Raw genomic sequence first — 21,496 nt, 5'->3', positions numbered from 1 at the left:
CCGTTGATTGTTTCCCAGGTGTATCTCTTTCCCTTATTTACCCCGTGTGTATTTAAACCCACCTGTTGTCTGTGTTCCTCATCGGGTCCTTGTCTAAGTTTGTCTATTGTTGTCAACATACGTCTTGGTCTGCATCTGTCCGTCGTCGCAGTTGAACTGCTAAGTCCTGTGTCTGCGTCAGCTCTGTTTCAGTCTCTGTAGTCAGTTGCTACCGGCATCTAGCTGTGTGCTTGCCTCTCGCCGTGCTGCCTGTCTTGGACTGTTTTTTGAGCTTTATCTCTTCATTAAACCTTCATTATCATCTTCATACCTGGGTCTCAGGTTCTCTCCTCACCACCAACCACACCACCTTATGACAGAAATTTGGTTTTCTTCAATTTAATTTGACCATTTCTTTAATGTTTCTTTTATTTGGTAGTTTCATTCTAATGTTATTTTTGGATTCCATTCAGCGTCTCTCTGTCTGGTTTATGTCAGAACCCTCACAAGGTCTTTTCTCAGAAAGCGTGCTCTGTTTCCTTGTTGCAGCATTTTAGTGTTTGCTCCAACCCTCCAGCATCATAACACCACTGAACTTCCTCAACAGGAGTGAATATTTGACTCTACAGTTTTGACTGAGGCCATTTGTCAGCGCCCAGCGGATGAGCTGACTTCTTGTCTGATTTGTTTGGAACGATGACAGGTGGACGGAAACTGCTGCTGCTGGCAGGTAAGGCAGGAAGCCGTTATCAGATCGAAACCAGCTGATCTCTAAACATTCACTTTTTACTGGTTTGGCTGGTGTTGTTTTTACTTGATGAGTAACAAAAGCTTTTAAGCTTCTGCCTTCAGTTTCAGTTCAAGTCAGTTCTGTTTTATTGTCGACTCATCGTTTCCCTGAAAACATTTCCAAACCAACAGATATACAAGCAGCAATGTTTCTCGCTTTTTCAGTGTTTTCCTGGTGCAGCAAAACCAAGAATGGTTGACATGCAGGAGATGAATTAGAGAAAACACAGGGTGAAACTATTGCATTTTCTGGTCAACCAATCTTTAAAAAACCTGACTTGCCAATTTAAAAAAAATAATTAACATCTAATTGTTGCAAGGTGAGAATACCTTTCTAATGTTCTGATTTTATTTTATTGAAAAACACTGAACGATGCCTGTAAAATAATAGAAACTTGTTTTATCTGAACTTGAGGCAGTTCTATCAAATATAAATAAAACATTCACAGCATTTTTGTCCAAACAACTGAACTAAGTAAACTACACTGAACAAAAATATAAACGGCCACGTCAGATGTTGTTGCCATGTGGAGTTAACAACTGTAAATGAACATTTGCTGACATTTTATAGAACAAAAGTAATATTTTTCTTGATTTGAGATGAATTTTTAATCCAAACTGCTGTCAGTCAGCATTAATACTCAGTGAGTTGTTGTTTTACTCGGTGCATTGTGGGGCATGTCCACTGGGTGATCAGACAAAATGAACAGCTGGGCAATAAAAGGCCCCAACATGTCACATTTTGTCACCAGTCATAAAGCCTCATGTTATGTGGAGCCGTTGGCATGTTGGATGGAGGACGTCCAGCAGAGCAGCAGCTGCACGGCTCAGTGTCTGTTATCGGACCATCGGCCATTTGAGTTGGTTTCCAACAGACTGGCTCTACTGCAGATCCTCCTCATCCTCGTTTGACCGACTCCAGATCACCACATCCAACGTATCTGAGGATCGGCTCAGACCAGCGACACACAGCTGATGAGACTTCTGACCATCACACCTCAGACTGTCTGTAGCCGCCTGTGAGAAGCCAACAGGGTCACAATCAAACTCCTCAGCTCGACCCGTATCATGTCCAAAGGACAGTCAACCCGCTACAAACGGCCGAACCACCGCGATGTTATCAATGCCGATAAGAAGATCAGTAATTACTGAAAATATAGCTTGAGATTCTCTATATAATGCGTAACCCAAATGTTCATAAAACTCTTGTATTTGACGTGAGGCTTTATATTTTTGTTCAGTGTAGAAGAAAAAATTCAGTTCCTTTAACTTTTTACATTTCAAAAATACAAACTACAAACCTGTTCTGAGCCTCTTATCAAAAACAAAGTGCTTTGGAGTATTTGCTTTTACCAACAGGTTTGGTGTCAGTTAAGGACAAACTAACATGCCAACTTAAAGCATGAAGCGTTGAGTTTTAGGTTTCCTTGTGGTGCAAAATGAAAGTGCCCAAATACAGCAGCTTTGTGCAGACGTGACCTGGGGAGTGGCTGTTTTTCAGTCCTCTCTCAAAAATGTAAAGATCAGAAGAGGACAGTGGGCGACTTTCAGACCTTTGCGATGGTAGGTAAGATCAGCAGATAAAGACGGTTTCACATGAAACCATCTGCTGAACGCCAAGCACTTAAAGAAACTGGTGCCGAACAATCTGTGCATCCTTATTAATAATCTATTAATTGATTTATGGAACATCAGAATATCTTTTCATTTAGAAGCTTTAGTTTATCACAAAAACATTAAATCAACTGCATTTCAAATAAATTAATTTCAGTTTGTTGTTTTGTGCAGGTAGCTTTATTTAGCCTTCTGACTAAAGCTACATCAAAATAAATAAAATAAAAACAAACACAAAAGTGTATGGGAGATGATGTAGAACAGCTAAATTTAAGTCATTTTGTGATTCTAAATTCGATGTTTTAAATAAATAATGCAGATCTAAATAAAGATTTTATTTTTCTGACTTTAAATACATGATTACCTGAATGTGAAAAATTTCAAACAAATGCTAGTTTGTTGGGCCAATTAAAACCAATTGTTAAAGTAATTTTTTTTAAAAGATTTATATAATTGCATTTAGGTATATGATTTGTTAAAGGTAATGTAATCAAATATGTAGTTTGTTTTATAATTGAAGTCCTTTTCCGTTATAAGACGACATGCAGATGAAAAAAATTATCAAAAGGTTTTTTTTACTGAATCTTTCTATCAAACAGAATATTTTAATTCTAACATTTTCAAGTTAATTTCAGCACAAGTTTAGGAAATACTTCTAAACTGATCAGAAATGTGTCTGATTACTGAAAACAAATTAACTTTATTTTGCTCAATAATGCAGCAGTGATCGCTCTCCTGGTGCGAACTGAGCAGAAACCAACAGGTAATCCAAGTTTTCTGACAGATCCTCCATGTTACTTCCTCAAGGTCATTTCCTCAGACAATAATGCTCTGATTTTTAAATCCTCTGCATCCTTAGTGTACATGACTCCCAACCTGTCACCGATCTTCGCTGGAGATTTGCTGTACTTGCACTGTAATGATAGTCAGGATGGGAGCACAGCAATCTGGAAGTTTAATGGCAACAAGAAAAACCAAAGTAACACCCTGAAGATAGCAGCTGCTTCCTCCAAGGACTCGGGAATCTATAATTGTATAAGCAACGGCCAAACAAGCGATGACTTCAACTTAAAAGTTTTTGGTAAAAATACAGATGGAAAATACGGAGCTCAAACTCCCAAAGATGAGAAATAAATAGTTAACTGATTGTTATGATGAATGTGTTTGTGTCCAACACAGAATACGTTCCCATCGCATCACTTAGCATCACAACAGGCCAGCCAGTGATGCGCAAGAACGCCAAAGTCCTGCTGGAGCTTACAAACGATGACGGACTGGAGGGATGGTGGTGCAGGGTCAACCGGGGAATGAAGACCAGAACAATTAAACTGAAATTGAACAACAAAAATCCAACATCATTTACCTTTGAAACTACAGAACTGAAAGTCCCCGAGACCATCTACTGGTGTGAAAAGAACAATACAAGCAGAAGTAACCAAGTCGTTCTCAGGACCACTGGTAGGGTTAATATTAATTTCATGCCCTTATTAGAGACACATCACCAACAAGTTAATATATGGCTTAGAAAAGGCCTGGTTTAGTCTGGTCAGTTTAGAAAGCCTTGCCTACCAACCTCTATATAAAACTGTAAAAACTACAGTGGACCCCCGCCTACTGATGGTTCACTATTTAAGGGTTTTCTGTGGAAGGTAACTCCAAATTATTTGCAGAAGATTTGCCTAGTCGCAGAGTTTTCATATCTAATATATTGTGAAGTAAAATGCTGCTTGGGAACCTGAAATGCTGCGGTGCAAAGCTACTGGACATCAATCAATCAATCAATCAATCAAATTTTATTTGTATAGCACATTTCAGCAGCAAGGCATTTCAAAGTGCTTTACATAATTAAAATAAAAACAGCATGTGGCATTGAATAAACAGTGAGAAAGAGATTTTGGAAAAAAAAAAAGATAAAAACATTAAAACCCCTTTTAGGACTTCAGTTAAACGTCGTTTAACTGGGGCTCCAACCCTCTGGGACTTTAGTCAAAAACACCGTTTGACAAGGACTCCAACCTCTAGGTTTTAGTTGAAACACCGTCAACTGGGACTCTAAACCCCGAAGGACTTTAGTTAAACGTCGCTTAACTGGGACGTTTTCCGGGGGGCTTTACATCATTAACACGTAGATAGTGAGAAAGAGAAATAAAAAGAAATTAATAAATAGATAAAAAGTAAAGATAAAAACATTAAAAATATCGAAGACATCAAACCCTGCACTCTAACCCTAATTTAGCCATAAGCAACTCTAAGCAGGTGAGTTTTAAGATTCAAAGGCACCCAGTGTTTCAGCTGTTTTATGTGCTGTTGGTGCTGATTGGTAAAAACCCCCCAGGAATGTAGGCAAGATGGTTCTTGGGGAGGTTTCTACGTTTTCCTTGGATATCTGTGGCTGTCTAAGGAAAGCCACAGATATGAACTGCTGTGATAGTGCTAAAACAGTTTCCACTGAACATCAATGCATATTAAGGTATATTTGACCTTTGAACTATAAAATAGGCAGCTATAACTATGTTTTCCAGTATTCACAGATTTTTAGCTATTTGCGGCATTAGCCAATCCAAATACTGGGGGTTCACCGTGGTCTTGTAGTTTATGAATATTAAACTTTACCAGTGCAAAATAATAATTTCCAAACATAATAAACTTTAAATGCTGGAGTATTTTTAGTCTTCTTTCGTTTAATCCTGTTCCAACTGTCTTTCAGACAATGAAGTGATTCTGGAAATGTATCCGTTCCCTGCAATAGCAGGAGAGAAAATGACCCTGAAATGTCTTGTGTGGGGAACGAAGGAAGTTACTAAATCTGTCTTCTACAAAGAGAACACCAACATCATGAGCGTTCAGGGAGATACGTATAATATCCCTACAGTTAATGAACCTGGGGTGGAAAGATATAAGTGTAAAGCCACCTACAGATACAAGGACCAGACAGTGGACCCACATGTATATGATTCTGATGTTCAGGATGTACCTGTCCATGGTATGTAAACTCAGCCGTCCCTTTCTGAATGCCATTGTTATTGTTCTACGTACGACCGATGTCATCTATTTACAGTTTGCTGTTGACTGCTAAGTAGTTTTACTGGAATCAGACTAGCAGCTGTCCTTCTCTCCAGAAGCTGCAGTCAATGCTCCACTGAAGGCCGTTGCCATTAGCTGGGCTTTCTTTTTATCGGCTTCCTTTGTCTGGTTCTGAGCTGGTGAACATGTTATCAGCTCCAATCAACTGTAAAACCAATTGACAGAAAAAAACCACCCCAAAATCTTTGGGTTTTTTTTAGTTGTGACTAACTAGAGGCTGACTTTTTTTGTGCTTTCGGGTCAGTAGTGGTGCAGATGTTGGAGTTCAGGTCTGGAGCTCATCAGTATCTTCCTAACTACGGACACCAAAACATCAAATTTGGATAAAATGCTTGTCAAATTCATTTTAACTAAGCTGTTCTTGTTTCACTTAAGTATTGCAGTTAGCTGACGGATTTATATATTTGCCAGTAAATCTCGTCTGCTGTGAGGTTTGAATAACTTTTGGCCCGGCTGTAATGGACTCGTTCTGCCTGCTCCAGTTTGCCCCGTCAGAGCGGTGCTGTCTGACACCATGGGGTGCTCCTGTCCATCATGTGATAGACAGGGGTCATACATGTACTACAAGCAAAATGGTGCCTCCTGGACAATGCTCGGTCAAAACAAACATCCAGACGGCGACGGTACTTACCACTGCAGAGCTGTTATGGATAACATGAGGACTTTACCCAGCAATGCTGTGAGATGTGAGTATCTACTTATAAACCAGCTTCCTCCTGCAAGCTTCCTGCAAGCTTCTTGCAAGCTTCCTGTAAGCTTGCAGTTTACTTTAAAAAGTAAACTGCTCAGTGAACTGAGCGAGTTAATCATCAGTGGTCAATCATCCAAACTAGATGATGGTGTAAATTAGTGTCTTCTAGTGACAGTCAATATCTACTCTCCTCACTGGGGAGCTAGCAACAACGTAGATGGACGCTGAAAACAACTTCTAATGCTGCGTTCAGCATTTCGCATGTCAGACGCTTGATATCAAGTGTCAGAATTGCTCTTGATGCGCATTGGGAAGAGTCTCTTGGCTTTTTTCCTCTTCCAGTCTCTTTGTACAATGGTGGGTGAAAAATTGAGAGTGTGTCTTGGCTTTAGTTAATGAAAGCAAGTACGCCTCTGCGCCATGTTTGAATTCAGGTGAGTTTCACCAACTAGCTGTGTGCTCATAAAGCCCAGTTTGACAACCTGCTGATCTGTGATGGTGCCTACATCTCCTGGCAGGACACCAGTTACATCCCACCGCTATGGCATTCTCACAGGCCAGGGAATAGCATACAGGAGTCTCTCTGACTGGTAAAAGTTCAGTTCCAGCATCGTTGCCCATCAAATGTTAAACATTTCAAACATGAGACGTGCTGCCAGACTTCTCATCATGCCATAAACAAACATCCACGTAGACATTGTATGTAAACCAGTCGCTTCTGACACTCAAATCGCTTTTGGTCTGAATGCAGTATTACTTCACTTGCAAATTAAACTCGGTAGCCCTGTTTCCAAGTTGACAGTCCAACCTCAGGAGGCTTTAGGGGTTTGAACATGACAATCCCAACTTCATGAAACCTTGCTACACCCTACCTGTTGCTATTATTTCATATCCTGATGTTCCATGTTTCTTTTTCAGATAATCACAGTATTTCTGGACCGGTGATTGGGATCTTGTTTTTCATCGTTCTGTTGGGATTGCTCATTTTTGCCATGGCATTTTATAAGTGGAATAAGAAGAGAAATGAGAGAGGTTAGTGCCATTCTTGTTTTGCACTTTTTGACGATGGTGGTGATGGTGGTAGGAGATCAGACCGTAATCAGTGGGTTGCTGGTTTGATTCCTGCTCCAGTCGCCTCTGTGGTCATATTCTTGGGCAAAGCGCTTATCCTGCTGCTGGAGGTGGTCAGAGGGTGCTTGTGCATGGCAGCCTCGGTTCTGACTTGATAAAGCAATGTAGAAGTACAAGCCATTTACAATTCTGCTAACACACATCGTCACATTTCTCTCTTTTATTATTGTAGTGGACATTTACGAGCAAGTCCCGATGAGGCAAGGGGATACCAATTATGAGGCTATAAACATGAGGCAAGTGAAAGAGGGTGAATACGACACACTTCAACCTGGAGCAGAGGGCAGACAGAAGACAGGCGGCGAATACGAAGCACTGACGAAACGGGAAGGCAAAGACGAAGTTTACCACACTCTGGGAGAAAACGTAGCGTCGGGAGGAGACGGGGGTTACGAAGCTCTGAAGACAGCAGGAATCCAAAAAGATGAATATGAAACCCTGAAAACCAAGCAACCGGAGGGCGGGACGGGCACAGAAAGCGGAGGAGACGGAGGTTACGAAGCTCTGAAGACAGCAGGAATCCAAAAAGATGAATATGAAACCCTGAAAACCAAGCAACCGGAGGGCGGGACGGGCGCAGAAAGCGGAGGAGACGGAGGTTACGAAGCTCTGAAGACAGCAGGAATCCAAAAGGATGAATATGAAACCCTGAAAACCAAGCAAGCAGAGCTGGAGAAAGTGGAAGAGATAAAAGAGAAGAAATGAGAGAGAGGCTTAGAAGGATGATGGGTCTCCTTCCACCCAATGGTGGACAGACCCGCCCAGAAATGATCCTCAAGTCAGAAAATCTAAACTTTGATTCATTTTCACTCAGGTAGAAGTGAAAAGTACATCCAAAACGTTAAAAGTGTTTGGTATAAAGGCGACTCAATACCGAGTGACGGTTTGATCAAGACATCTGATTTAATTTGTTCAAATTGATCATCAGACAAGAAAAAAAAAAAGTTGCCTGCAAATCCTGGAATTCTAAAGATCAGGAAAAAAATAATTTTGTTCACAATATAAAGTTCATCGAAATGATACTTATAGAAGGTAAAGTATATATTATGTTAGAACAAAGTACTTCTACTGACAATACATACTGTTTACTGTACATTAATTTGACCTACCAATGACACAGCATATAGAAAATACTATAACAATTAACTTGTCCAAACAAAAACTGTAGATTTATGTGTTTCTGATGTATCTTTCATTTTAATTCAGTCAGTAATTAGAGAGATGCTTATTTACTGGATAGAGTGTCAGAACTATTAACCCATTACTGTTACTTAAAAAATATTATTTAAGTACGGTAAGGTAAAACTACTATATAAACGTTACTACAATAAAAGTGAGATACTTCTCACCTCTTCAAAGCAGTCAGTGCCCGTATGTATGTAAAAATACTACTACTAATAATAATATACATTCAATACATTTCAGTTTATATAAATTGTATAACTATGGAGAGTGTATGTATAACTATTTTGGTTCACCTGTTATTTGTTTATTATTTAAATAATTCAAATTATTAAAATATCAACAGATAGAAGTACAACATTCATTTTGGGAGATAAACAATCAACAAACAAAACATGTCTGGAAGCAGAGTTTCCACTTTTCTTCTTTTTCAGTCATTTTCATACATGTTTTATTGCTAGCTTTCATATTTCATGTACTTTGAATTGCAGTAATAAACATTATTTTCTCATCTTGCTTAGACAGATTAAGCTGATGTAACTCATACTTTAAGTTCTGACAACATTTGCATTACATTTTCAGGACATATGCACAGCTTCAGAATAAGAAAATTAACATTTAGCAGTAACCCATGCAGATTTTTCTATCATAAAATGCAATATTACATGCTTCAGTATTAATCTTACAGATTCCTTTTTTGTTGCAAAAATCACATTTTTGTACGCAGCTGTAAACATTTATACAGTATTTTATTTTTTGTTCAAATCTGCTCAAATAAAAGTTGAATAAATCACTTTTTGGTCCAGTTGTGTTTTACTACAGAGTGATAATAAATGACGATAGTAATAAGCCATTTGATGTATTGTTTTAATGTCCAACCAGCTGAAACTTTGGTCATTTTGAGCATTTATTACAAACAAAAACACAAATATTTCAGTACAAATGAGGCCTTCACCCTTTGGGCTTTAGGAAATTATTACATTTTTAAATTAACTCTACACTTTCAAAATCTTTTTTTTTTATCTGATTCCGTTACTATCATAGACTAAACTGAAGTTTCTTACACAATTTCTGAAAAAACAGGAACATGTAGAAATTACCAGAAGAGTTTAGTCTGTCTCTTAAAGAAAGAGCCTCAAATTCAAAGAACTTTAATTTAAAAAAAAATAACTTTAAAATTAATCTTTAGAAAATTGCTAATTAGTAATTTACTTCAATAGCTATTGAGGGAGAAATGGTGCTACATGTGAAATAAATAGTTACTGTCACATTCTTACTTTAGTTGAAGACATTTTTTACTGTTTCTTTAAATCTTTTTCCTATTTGTTCTCATGTGGGTCTCCATTTTCTTAGTACCGTAATCCATGTTCATTTTCTCTTCCTTCTTGTCTGTATTTGCCTCCTTAGTAACATATTTGTTGAAATAAAATTCTTTCCTCGGTCAAATTGGTGCTTTTATTTAAAATCCACTAAACCTCCAGCTTCAGAGTTTGTGTTGCTCTTCCACCCAAACGGCGATAAATCAGCACTTACCCAAGATGACAGATGCTAGCTAGCGGTATCGTAGCAGCTAGCTAGCGGTATCGTAGCAGCTAGCTCGCGGTAGCATCAACCGCCAAGAGCCAAGAGACGTGTTTGCGCGCGACTCAAAAAAAAAAACTATTGCGGACAGAAAAGTCTCGCGAGAAAAAAATAGAATACTCTTCTTCGTTTTTATGGCAGTTGACGAGCAACATTTAGTGTGGCATTAAATTAGGACGCTAAACAAAATAAATAAAATAATAATAATACAATGGGGAAAAATGTCGGTACCTTAGCAAAAAACAATAAGATTCAGAAGTGGAAATTTTGACCAGCTGTAATTTTTTGTCCTGTAAATTGCGTACCAGTTCCCTTCTCTTGAATAAAAAAATAAATCAATAGAATATTTGAGATTAAATGGTTTTCCGACCACAAAATTTAAAACTTGCTATTAAGGTATTTCAAGACAAATTATTATTATTATTATTATTAACTGAATTTAAGACTTTTTCAGGATGAGTTTGGGAGGAAATATGCAACTATGGTTCTCTGCAATTTGAAGTTTGATTTGATTAAGATTACACAAAAAATCAGTGGTTTAATTATTGAGCAAAGTATAAATAGTTGCTGTCAAAAATCCAAACATATTACTTCCTTTCACAGAGTTTTATTATTTTTAACAGTTGTCTGCCTAATTTTCCTTTGGAAACAAAGTTAGTGGTTAAATTAAAGTGACTTCAAATCTGAATTTGTCCAGAGTATAAATAACTTAGAGCTAGAACTCCTAGAATAAGAGCCAAGATGCAGTCTAATGATAATATATAACCTCACTCATTTCTATAGTTTCCATGTTCATCTTTATTTCCTGTTTAAAATCTTCAGATCAGCATTGAGAGCGACAGATTAAGATCAGTTAGAAGCAGCATAAAATGAAAGTAATGCATAAAAAGCCATTTGGTTGCATTTTGTATTTGCATTTTGTGAAACACACCCAAGATTAAACGTGCATGCAAAAAGCAAGATATGAAAGCGCAGCTGTTTTCTTCCTGTTTCAGGCCCAGTTCAATAATCGCTTCATCATATTTTCAGTTCAATATAGTTTAATTTAAGTTCACACCATTTTATTCACCAACTGCATTTTAATTAAAGCTACATTAAGAGCAGACTGTTCTTTTCAAAATCCACATTTTCAGGTAATAAGAAAAAACTGAAATATCAAAGTAAAACTGTGACGCCGTCCTTTTAAAAGCTTGGGTTGTTTTATTTTTGGAAAATATACCTCACTGTGTAGTGACATAACTGTTGAAAATCTAATGTTTTGTGTCTTACTGTTAATACGCAGGATTATTTTTAAAACAGAAAAGCACCAATTAATCCTGTTTCTGACATAACTACATATTTCAACAGTGTTGTTTTGATTTTTGATACATCTAAGCAAATATATTTAATATTTCAAGTGTTTTCTTGCTATTCTGATCATTAGAGTGACACAGAGTATAACTAGCTGATGTTAGCATGTTAGTCAGGCCATCTGTTCATGTAGCTACCCTCCAGGTAGCAGCTAACAGCTCTCCTAGCTCCCCAGCTCCATGTGTTGGTTTTCCCAACAATATTAGTAACAAAAATGAATTGGGCTTTAGGCCAGCTGACCAGTAGTGTGCAGCCACACATACTTAAAACCTCAGGATTGGTGAAGTGAAACCAGTTTCTCATTAATGCTGAAGTCAGTTAAAAAACAAATGGTCTTCATACGATCAATAGCCATTTTCCTTCTTGTCATTTCTTAGTTTCTCTTCCCCATTTTACTTGATTTCCTCTTCTTGGACTTTAGATCAGTAACCGTGGCGATGGACATCTATTTAAAGAAAAACAGCTTCAGCAAAAAACAAAAATATCCGATAACTGCACAAAAATCAACACCCCTATGTTTTATTATACAACATTTCCACATGTACAGGATTTTTTTAAACAGTTCAGTTTCACAAATAAATCAGTTGAGACAAATCAATGAAAAGTCAAAAACTAACTTGTTTTTGCTTTTACACCACTCAGTACCATCCTGTGGCATTTCTTTATTTTTAGATTTATTCTGGGATCTAAGTATATGAATATATGAGAACATGCCACTAAAAATAAAACTATGTGCATTTGTACAATACACCAGTTAATTGATTTATCGGCTCGTTTATTTAAGAGTCCGTCAGAGTGATATAAGACTTAATGTGCTGATGCTGTTTGTGCTTTTCCTGGTTCATATTTAGATCTATGCTAACGCCAGACAAAGCTGGTGAACAATAAATTAACATAAACAACAAATAAATCACATATAAAACAAATTTATCAGAAATTAAAATGATGGATTTGAATGAAAACGGAATTATGAAGGACCTAAACTCAGACACTAATTTATGAAGATGTTATTTTGCGTAATAACTTTCCTTCAATAGGCAAAAAGGTCAACAACTTTTGTATTTTCTGTTCATTTTACAAAATAATTTTCATCTTTATCTCTACACACAGAACAGATCTGCAACTGTTGACTTCCTCATAAACCAATACTACAGAATACATCATTATTTTGTTGTATTGGCACAATGCTTTTCTTAAAGGATAAAAGATTAACACTATATTTTGCAAAAACTTTCTGCTAAATTTCTGCTGGTTGAAAAAAACTTTAGATTTAGTCAAATTTTCACCCAAGAGAAATGTTCACACAGAAACCTGCTGGGCTACGTCTTTAATCCAAACACCAGGTCAGAGCAATAACCCAGTTTACTGAGTTACAGAATAAACTACAAGACGGCCATTTTGAACTACAGACCAACAACCAGATCAGACCTCGACGAACCTCGTATTCTGGATGAAAGAAAATACTTTGCAGTGTAATAATGATAATGTCACAGTAATAATCACAGAACAACTTTTTTCACTTATGCTAACGTTAGCTTGTTAGCTGCTAAGTAGTTAGCACAAGCTAATGCTAGCTATGCTAAACATTCAGACACTGACTGAAGAACTGGTCTTAAAGTAAATACAACAAACTACATTTCATACAGTGTTATTAACTTTATAATCCAAACTTAACTGTCAGCTAAAGTCATTTTAGGCGTCGTTAGCTTTAACAAACCGTTCTATGCTAAACGATTAGCTTATTTTTCTTTGGTATAATTACTTTAATTTTTGTGTAGATAATGTAGCAGGTTTCAGATGGACACCATTACCTGAATATTTTAGATTTTACTCTAATTTAATTCATTTTGGTTCTAAATAACCAAAATAAATGAGATTATGATGATCAGACAAAAATAAATTTATGACTTCCTGTTGATGGTTACAAAGGACCAAATAAAATAAATAAATCATCATATTTTGTTATAAAAATCACATTTCCTTACAGTAGACTATTGCTGAATATTATAATATTTAGGACCTGGTTGTCTTTAGTTGTCGCAGTATGCTGAAAGTTTCCCACTGTGGGTCAAAATGGATGCACTGTTGGTCTGAACCAATAAAACATTTTAATTTGATGCCCAAAATGGCAAAATCATGTTGGAGAACCTACGCTGCGTAATAATGACTTTAGTTTTAATTTGGAAAATGAGATCAGTCACTTAAGCTAAAGTTAGCCTTTCACCTGCTAATTAGCCAAAGCTAGCTTAGCACAACAATAACAATCTGACCAAAGAATCGGTCATAAAGTTTGTCGGTTTCAGTTGTTTTGTTTTGAAATACTTCAGGTATGAAATGGAGCCGTGGGACGAATTTTCATGTAGAGAAAAAAAAAACAAAATGTTGATATCAATAAGAAAAAGGGAGAAACCGAAATGAAGGCGCCGTTGTCTTCATCATTTCCTAAAGAGTCCCATCTGATGTGTTTTATGACCAGTTTCCATTTTCTCCCTTTGAACTGATCCTGGCTTCCTTCCAGACTGAAAAATGCATGTTAGATAAATTAAACTCTCTTGCTGTTCATGGTGATGTGAGTTTCTGTGCAACAATGTGAGGATTGCTACATTTTCCAAGGTGTAACAAAAGTCTTGCCTCTACACTCATGTTTTTAACCATTATTTATATTCAGTTATCCAGGAAAATCAGCCCACGCCCTTAGATCAACACTGATCTGTGTGTCTGTGATGTTTCAGTGGATAAACATCCAAGCTACAATAACTCAAATTTAAATGAGCATCAAACCAATAAAAACCGAGTCATGATGGAAAACAGACTTAAACATGGACGCCTCATCTTAACAACAAGCCTGATTCCAGTCAAAGTTTGCAAAAAGGCTTCTGATTCCTAACTGCAGTCACACAGACACACATTTAACTACCATCCTCACTTTAAATGTCTTTAAAGTTCAAAGGTCAGGCTTCCTGAAAAGCCCGGTTGCTGTTTTGGTTCCTTCAGGTTTCCTCGTTGCTGCTGAGCCGTTTGTGTTTCTCTGGCTGCTTCTATGTGAACCCTGGGTAAGCGTAGCTGTTGGTCCCGGCCGGCTGGACGTACTCCTCGGTCCTGTCCCAGTCGGAGACCCAGCCGCCGCCGCCTCCGTTGGGGTCGGAGCTCTGGGTGGTGGCGCCGTAGCCGGCTCCTCCGCTGGAGCGGTACAGTTCCTCCGTCTCGTTGGCGAGCTCGTCCTCGTCCAGGATGCCGCACTTCTCCACGCTCAGCTCCTCCGGCTCGGCCCACGGCTGCTTCTCCCCAGAGGCAAAAATACCTGCACAGAAAAAAAGGCACAAATATTTATCTGCATCCTGCTAATGCCGAAAAAACACAGCAATAGGAGGGTTTCTATTAAATGGAAATATAAATCAAAATCATGAATGAATAAGCCTGTTCACGCAATAAGTCATTAAAAATCATGAATGTAATCAGTTACATCAAATATATGCAACTTTCTTCAAAGTAATAATTTTAAATTTAAAGACATTACATGTAAAAGTACCGAGAATAATGTGTAAAGCATTGAAGAAAATTCAGAAATGATTTAAGTAAAGAGAGAATAAACATAATCCGAGGTTTGGTTATATTTGAACAAGCTAATGTGTATAAATATATATAATGCTGAAACAGGAAATGTTTCCCAGAAATCATTCTGACAAAATTTGCACGAAGACTTCAGAGAACAATGACAAGTTTGACTCACCATAAAATATAACCCCTCCATAATGAACGAGTGAGGCGATCAGAAACACACCCTGCCACTCCTCCCGCGTCTGAACACAGAAAACAAAACAATTAGAAAGGAGGACTTAAAAATCCCCACACTGGGCAGAAGTAAGACTGATTGACAAACTGTTGTAGACTTCAGGCCTCGTTTAACTTATGGAGTTAAAACAAGAACAAACTGCTGCTGCTGCGGCAACATTTTAATTCACAAACTCAACAGAAAAATGTCATTTCAGGAAAGGCAGAGAGAAAAACAGCTTCAGTTTTTAAAAAGTCACCGTAGTTCTGGATTTCTCTCCCTTTTAGGATTTTAAGAATTTATTTCAATGGTTCCTTTTCCAGCAGCACGATAATAAAATATACAAATGCTTTGGTTTTTGTCCAGAATCGTTGCACAACTTCAGGTTTGTGGTGGGTCAGAGGTCGTCAGGGTGGAAGTCACTGCAGTTTGTAACTTTTATAAAATGTTTTTTTACGTTTGTTAAAACCGAGACAGAATGTGTGAAAAGATCGATGTCCTCTTCTCCCCTGACTGAAGAAATGCACCAAAAACAACCAATCAGAGCCAGGAGGCGGGGCTTACCGCTGTTAACCAGCCCCATGTACACGCTGCTAAAAGGTGTTAGGATCATAAACACAGTTACATGTCAATCAAACAATCAATAAGAGGAAAGAGACGGATGAGCTTCACCTTGTTCTTGGTCATGGCGCCTACGATCAGCGGGCAGACCATGCCGGACAGCGTGCCCACGCCGTTGGAGATGCCCATGAGGATGCTGGCGTATCGCGGCGCGATGTCCAGGTGGTTGACGTTAAAACCTTCACAGGACGATAAAACGCCGTCAAAATTACGCTAAAATTTTATTAAATTTACGCTAAAATGTTAAAACCAGAGTCGGGTTGTAAAAACTTACATTTACTTGAGTAACTTTTTTTTAAATTCATTTTCGGAGTATTTTTACTACGCTGTACTTTTTTCTCTTAATTGAATCATTTTATTATAAAGTATTTCTTCTGTTACTTGAGTAAAATTTCTGGATTTTCTTCCCACAGAATGAAAAACAAACATGTTTTAACCAAAACTCGCCACAGACTCAAACCTGAAGCTTTTATTAAAGTTTCATCAGTTTTTTTCTGAAGATTTTGTTTATTTGATCTGAAACATTTTCTGTTGCTTGATTTTGTTATTTTTGTTACTTATATTGTCATTTTGGTTGTTAAAATACCAAAATTTCCACTTAATTTTACATCCTGATGATGTACTTTTGCATATTAAATGAGTGAATGATCAGCCACTCGTGCCGACTCTGAAACTCGTTTCTCTCGTGTCGTTTTTGGGTCGTTTCTCTGAACTGAACTGAGCTCCACCTGAAATGGCGAACCCAGAGAATCCCACCGCCAGAACCAGGAAGGAGATGGCGACGCCCTTCGTGTGCGAGAAGCCGACCACCAGCAGGAGGGTGGCCTCCATCCCGAACCCTGTGCAGACCAGAGGTCAGAGGTCACAACAGACAGACATTTCAGCCCTGAATGCTCACTGATATGGAAACTGTTTGCTTTGCTCTGTTCTCTCATGATGCGCCCGTTTCTGCTTCCTCATTTCTCCAGTATGAACATCTCTGAGCAGAAATAGCTGAGCGAGGCAGAGCCTCTGCTAACACTTAGTCATCGTTTGCCTCATGTGGCCTGGTGTTTTCACACCACAGCTCACACAACTTTAACTTGGTAATGAGGCTGACTGGAGGGTGTGTGCTTTAAAAAGACCCAAACGATAAAACGCAGCCAGTCTGCTGAGTCGGCAGAATAAAATCCATAAACTTACATCCAGAAAATGACTTTTTTATTTGCTCTGATCTTAATGCAGGTCAGACTTTCTGCTCTGCAAAGACAAGCAGCCCAAGTGTTTTCGGTCTAGTGCAAATATCTCAGCAGCTCATCTAACTGCTCAGCAAGATTCAGCAGCTTAAGTTAATAATTTCTAAATATTGATGAAAATGTTCAAGTTCCACTGGCAGATTATCTAACTTGTAACAAGACATTTCCCTTGTCATAAGTGAAATTATCTGCCACTAAAACTTATCAATAAGAAACTTTTCATTCAAAATAAGCTGCTGTGTCTTGCTAACAGTTATAAGTTTTTCACTTGAAATGAAACAAAACTAAGATATTTGCACTAAAAACTAAAGAAATATTTGTTCAGATTTTGTGCTTCTCCTCCTTCTGACCTCCACAGTTCATGATCTTCCTGACGTTTGTGGTGGTCATGATCTGATTGGAGCGCAGGTAGTCGGCGATTTGGCCTCCGATGGGAACGATGATGGTCATCACCAGGTGAGGCAGAGCAGAAAGTATTCCCACCTGGAGGCATCGACAACAAGCGCAGGTCAGTCCACTCAAAGACGGCGTCAAACTTTAAAAAACCTTTTCAACTCAACACTTGTTTGTTTATCTGGATTTTCAGGCTTTGCTTCTTGTTCCTCAAACTGTCAGGAAACCTTGCAGCTGCTTCTTCCTGTTGGCTTCTCTGCTGCATCAGTTCTTTCATGTAAAAAATATTCTTTTGTGGAAATATTAGGAATTTATTGCATTAAAAACCAAAACTGAAAAAGCTAGCATCCTTTTCATTTGCTTGACATTTTTAAATGTTGCTCAATTCTCTTGGATTTTTTGGCCAAAACTGTGGCTGCTGGTTGGCCTAGTCAAAGTCCAGGCCTAAATCTGTGAAATCACTTGATAACTGATGTTCACACACAGTTTGTGAAGCTCTATGACGTTAAGCTCCAAAAAAAGTTGGTTTCTTTTCTACTTCCTGCTCTGCTTTGTGTTTTTTCTGCCTCCTAAAATAAACGCTGTGGTTGATGAACCTCCGGCTGAATTACCTTGCTGATTTCGAAGCCAAACACTTCCTCAAAGTAGGCGGGCTGGCTGATGAGCAGCAGGTAGAAGGTCCAGCTGCGGCAGAAATTGGCCACTATGATGGCGTAGACCGGCATGGAGGTGAAGAACGATTTCCACGGAGTGTTGAACTTCTGCAACACCAAAACGCTCAGCGGTTCAACGTCTGACAACAGTTCTCACAGTCAGCAGGAGAAAAACGACCAGCAGAAACTGGAACTGTGGTCAGTCTGAAACTTTGGGCTGACAGAGAAACGGGCGGTTCACAGATCTGTCAGAGAAGCTGCTGCCGTTTTCTGACTCAACACAAACATCTGAGTCCGTTTTAAAAGAAATAAGAAAACCTTCATGATGAAGCTTATGGCTGGAAGGAACTGATGTCATGTTGTGTATTTGTTTTCTATGACGGAGAACTAAAGCCAGGCTAAGAAAAAAATAACCTGCAACAAGAAAGTCAGAACATTATGAGAAACGACGTAATACTGAGAATAAAGTCGTACAGCAGCAGGTTGAAATGAGGAAAAAGTCAGAAAATTACCAGAGTCATGTTGAAATGATACAATAAAGTCACAATGTTACAAGAATAAAGTTGTAATAATAAGAAAAAGTCATAATAATGTAAAAAATGATAATAAAATGAGGAAAAAGTAATAATGATGGGAGAAAAATGGCAGTAATACGATGTGACTGACCGTCACCGTGTGCTGGGCCGACTCGCCGATGCTCTCCTCGATGTACGTCCGCTCCTCCTCCGTGATGGTCGGGTGAGCCGCCGGACTCTCGTACGAAACCAGGATCCAGAAGCAGTACCACATGACCCCAAAGGTCCCTGCAGGGTTCAGAGGTCAAAGGTCGAGACAAACAGGTCAGTTTGTGTTCAGGAAACATGCAAAACATCACAGCTTCTAAAACATTAATGAGCTGCTAATAGAAGAGAAACAATCTGCCAGAGGAACTAAAGAATCTACTGTAATTAAATATTTACATGAAACAAGCTGCTCCATCTTTGAACTTTTCTTACTTTGCACCAAGATTGAAACTAGACCAAAAATACTTTGTAAGATTTAGTTTTGTCGCAGTGTTTATCCTGCAGACAGGGTTCTCTCTGTGTTTTCTGAGAAGGCCAGAGGTCAAAGGTCGTTTACCGTAGACGTAGAAGACGGAGGACCATCCCGAGTACTGGACCAGGATTCCAGCTAGCGGCATGGCGATCACTGCGCCCGCATAAGAGCCTGCAGAACCACAGACATGCATTAAGAACGTTAACCACATGATGAATGAAAACAAAGTCGATCATTTCCATTTGCAGGATTTATCGTTTTCCTCTTTCAGCTGCTTTGGCCTCAAATAGCTCTGATTTTAAAAGATCATTTTGTTTACAGTGACTTCATAGTTCATTTTGTTGTTTCTGTTGCTTTGTTTATTTATCTTGGATATTTAAAATGTTTCCAGTTCCAGTGTTAAATCTTCATTAGAATGTAAAGTTTATTGATCTTTGAAGTTTTCTAACATCATGTTACTGGAAAATGGTCTGAAAACAACAATATTATCGTTTATCGTGAAACTTCTGGGACGGTTTTCAATCCAGCAGCATTTATGTCAAAGCAGCAGCAGTTTTAATCAACAGCTGTGTTGGATTTCAGGTTAGATTATTGTCAAAATGTATCGTGATGATTCTGCTGAACAGCAAGAAGCAGCAGTGTGATGTACGGCGGCCCCTGAACGCACCACAGAAGGCCGTCGTGGCCAGGCGGCTCCGTTCCAGCGGCGGGGCCCATTTGGCCCAGATGCCGTGGCACAGAGACGGCTGGTTAATCACCACAGTCCTCACACCTCTTCTCCACTTTCACACTTTGTCACATGACAACCAGAGTTTGATGGACTTCAAACGTTTCACATCAACAGGCAGACAGACAGACACACACACACACACACACACACACACACACACACACCTGCAAAAACACACACACACACACACACACACACACACACACACATATCTCCGTTCCCTTGAAATATCACAAAACTAACTGAAAATTAACTTTTCAGCAAGATATGAGTTTCATTTATGTAAATAATTCCTTAATGGTGAGGAAAAATTTCCGAGTTCCACTTGGTGCCGTTACCTAGCAACCCCAGCCAAGCCCTTCCCGTTACCTAGCAACCCCAGCCAAGCCCTTCCTGTTACCTAGCAACCCCAGCCTCTCGCATGCAATAAAAGGAGTTTTCTTATGTAAAATCTGCTTATATGTACAACAGGCTCTTAAAAGTTACTAACTACAGACTTTCTTCCTTCAGTTCTATAATTATGGGAAGCGCTCAACTCGTTCTTACTTTATAGTCATTGTTTTCTTTTGTAATAGATGGTTTATTTTATTAGAAGTAATCTTCAGTTAACTTTATATGGTACATATTTATAAAAATGTATTTGGTAGCACTTTATTTGAAGGGGTGTGCTTCAAATAAAGTGTGATGTTCATGACATCACATCGTCATGAACATAAAGTCTTCATGAATGTTTGACTGTTGTCATGAAGTGTCATTCAGTAAATAATGACACTTTTAATGCAAAGTTGCTCTAAAAGTTGCATTAAAAGTCCATTAAAATGCAAACTTTGCATGATTTTGTAAATTATGATAATTTAATGCAAAGTTTGCATTTTAATGGACTTTCAATGCAACTTTCAGAGCAACTTTGCATTAAAAGTGTCATTATTTACCGAATGACACGTCATGACAACAGTCAGAAACATTCATAAAGACTCGTTCATGTTCATGACAGTGTGATGTCAGTCTTATTCACACCCCTTCAAATAAAGTTACCATGTATTTCCTGCCTCCTGTTCTAGATGTTATTTCAGGGTTTCAGAGTAAAGGGGGATAAATTAACAAATCACATTTTTATATTTTTACATCTAAAAAACTCTGAAGTCACATTTTGTTTTTATTTTTCACTCCTCGGCTCCAGTAAACATCGTCAAAGCTTCAGGTTGTGAAGTGACAGAGTTCTGCGTTTAAACGGTTTGGACACTTTCTGGAGCAGGATGTTTCCCCGTACCTCCACCAGGCCCTGACAGATCCTCACTATGATGACGCAGCCGAAGTGCATCCGCGCCGCCGTGCGGATCAGCATGTTCAGGCAGGAAGTGGCGACGATGGCGAAGCCAAACACCCTGCAGAGGCACACAGAGGTCAAAGGTCAGGGGGAAAACACCCGGAAATGTGAGCATCAGGAGGATTAGCTGACCTGTTCGCTGCAAACTTCTGACAGATGAAACCTCCGGGGATCTGGGTGACAATGTAACCCCAGAAGAAGGAGCCGTGGATCATCCCCACCGTCTCTGGATCCCAGCTGAACTGAGCTTTCTGAGGGGACACAAACACATCACGCTCACATTTACTGAGGGGACACAAACACATCACGCTCACATTTACTGAGGGGAC

General features: G+C 38.7%; 2 protein-coding genes across 3 annotated transcripts in view; one reads left to right on the top strand and one right to left on the bottom strand.

The window, feature by feature from the left end:
- The first annotated feature begins 527 nt into the window (after window positions 1-527).
- LOC103130485 (uncharacterized) lies at window positions 528-9,427 on the top strand. Of its 2 annotated transcripts, XM_007541886.2 has the most exons (9): window positions 528-709; window positions 3,104-3,145; window positions 3,242-3,463; window positions 3,562-3,840; window positions 5,090-5,365; window positions 5,949-6,152; window positions 7,076-7,189; window positions 7,461-7,676; window positions 7,782-9,427. In XM_007541886.2, the coding sequence occupies exons 1-9, from the start codon at window positions 676-678 to the stop codon at window positions 7,991-7,993; spliced, it is 1,599 nt and encodes a 532-aa protein (XP_007541948.1). In that variant the 5' UTR covers window positions 528-675; the 3' UTR covers window positions 7,994-9,427. The 2 variants fall into 2 exon arrangements, with proteins under 2 accessions (XP_007541948.1, XP_007541946.1); XM_007541884.2 differs by having other exon boundaries at window positions 7,461-9,427.
- A 3,903-nt stretch (window positions 9,428-13,330) lies between these two features.
- The window catches only part of LOC103130491 (vesicular glutamate transporter 1-like), an 18,364-nt gene continuing 10,198 nt past the window's right edge, over window positions 13,331-21,496 (bottom strand). The window contains exons 3-13 of the mRNA XM_016665944.1: window positions 21,300-21,418; window positions 21,111-21,225; window positions 19,778-19,856; window positions 19,195-19,281; window positions 18,742-18,878; window positions 18,034-18,183; window positions 17,380-17,512; window positions 16,523-16,633; window positions 15,846-15,973; window positions 15,132-15,201; window positions 13,331-14,702 (exon numbers count right to left, since the gene is read on the bottom strand). Of these exons, the coding sequence (XP_016521430.1) occupies window positions 14,440-14,702; window positions 15,132-15,201; window positions 15,846-15,973; window positions 16,523-16,633; window positions 17,380-17,512; window positions 18,034-18,183; window positions 18,742-18,878; window positions 19,195-19,281; window positions 19,778-19,856; window positions 21,111-21,225; window positions 21,300-21,418 (1,392 nt within the window). The 3' untranslated portion in view covers window positions 13,331-14,439. The remainder of the gene's footprint in view (window positions 14,703-15,131; window positions 15,202-15,845; window positions 15,974-16,522; window positions 16,634-17,379; window positions 17,513-18,033; window positions 18,184-18,741; window positions 18,879-19,194; window positions 19,282-19,777; window positions 19,857-21,110; window positions 21,226-21,299; window positions 21,419-21,496) is intronic.

The sequence above is a fragment of the Poecilia formosa genome, unplaced genomic scaffold (assembly GCF_000485575.1).
Source record: "Poecilia formosa unplaced genomic scaffold, Poecilia_formosa-5.1.2 Scaffold639, whole genome shotgun sequence".
Lineage (NCBI taxonomy): Eukaryota > Metazoa > Chordata > Actinopteri > Cyprinodontiformes > Poeciliidae > Poecilia > Poecilia formosa.
The sequence above is the reverse complement of the archived record's forward strand: the minus strand, read 5'-3'. Positions and strand labels throughout refer to the sequence as shown.

What these genes read in the sequence shown, in the direction of transcription:
- LOC103130485 (XM_007541884.2), top strand. Translation starts at nt 676, where the DNA reads ATGACAGGTGGACGGAAACTGCTGCTGCTGGCAG. An exon ending in AACTGAGCAGAAACCAACAG is followed by an intron (nt 3,146 to 3,241) that starts GTAATCCAAGTT and finishes CTGCATCCTTAG; the next exon opens with TGTACATGACTCCCAACCTG. An exon ending in TCAGGATGTACCTGTCCATG is followed by an intron (nt 5,366 to 5,948) that starts GTATGTAAACTC and finishes TGCCTGCTCCAG; the next exon opens with TTTGCCCCGTCAGAGCGGTG.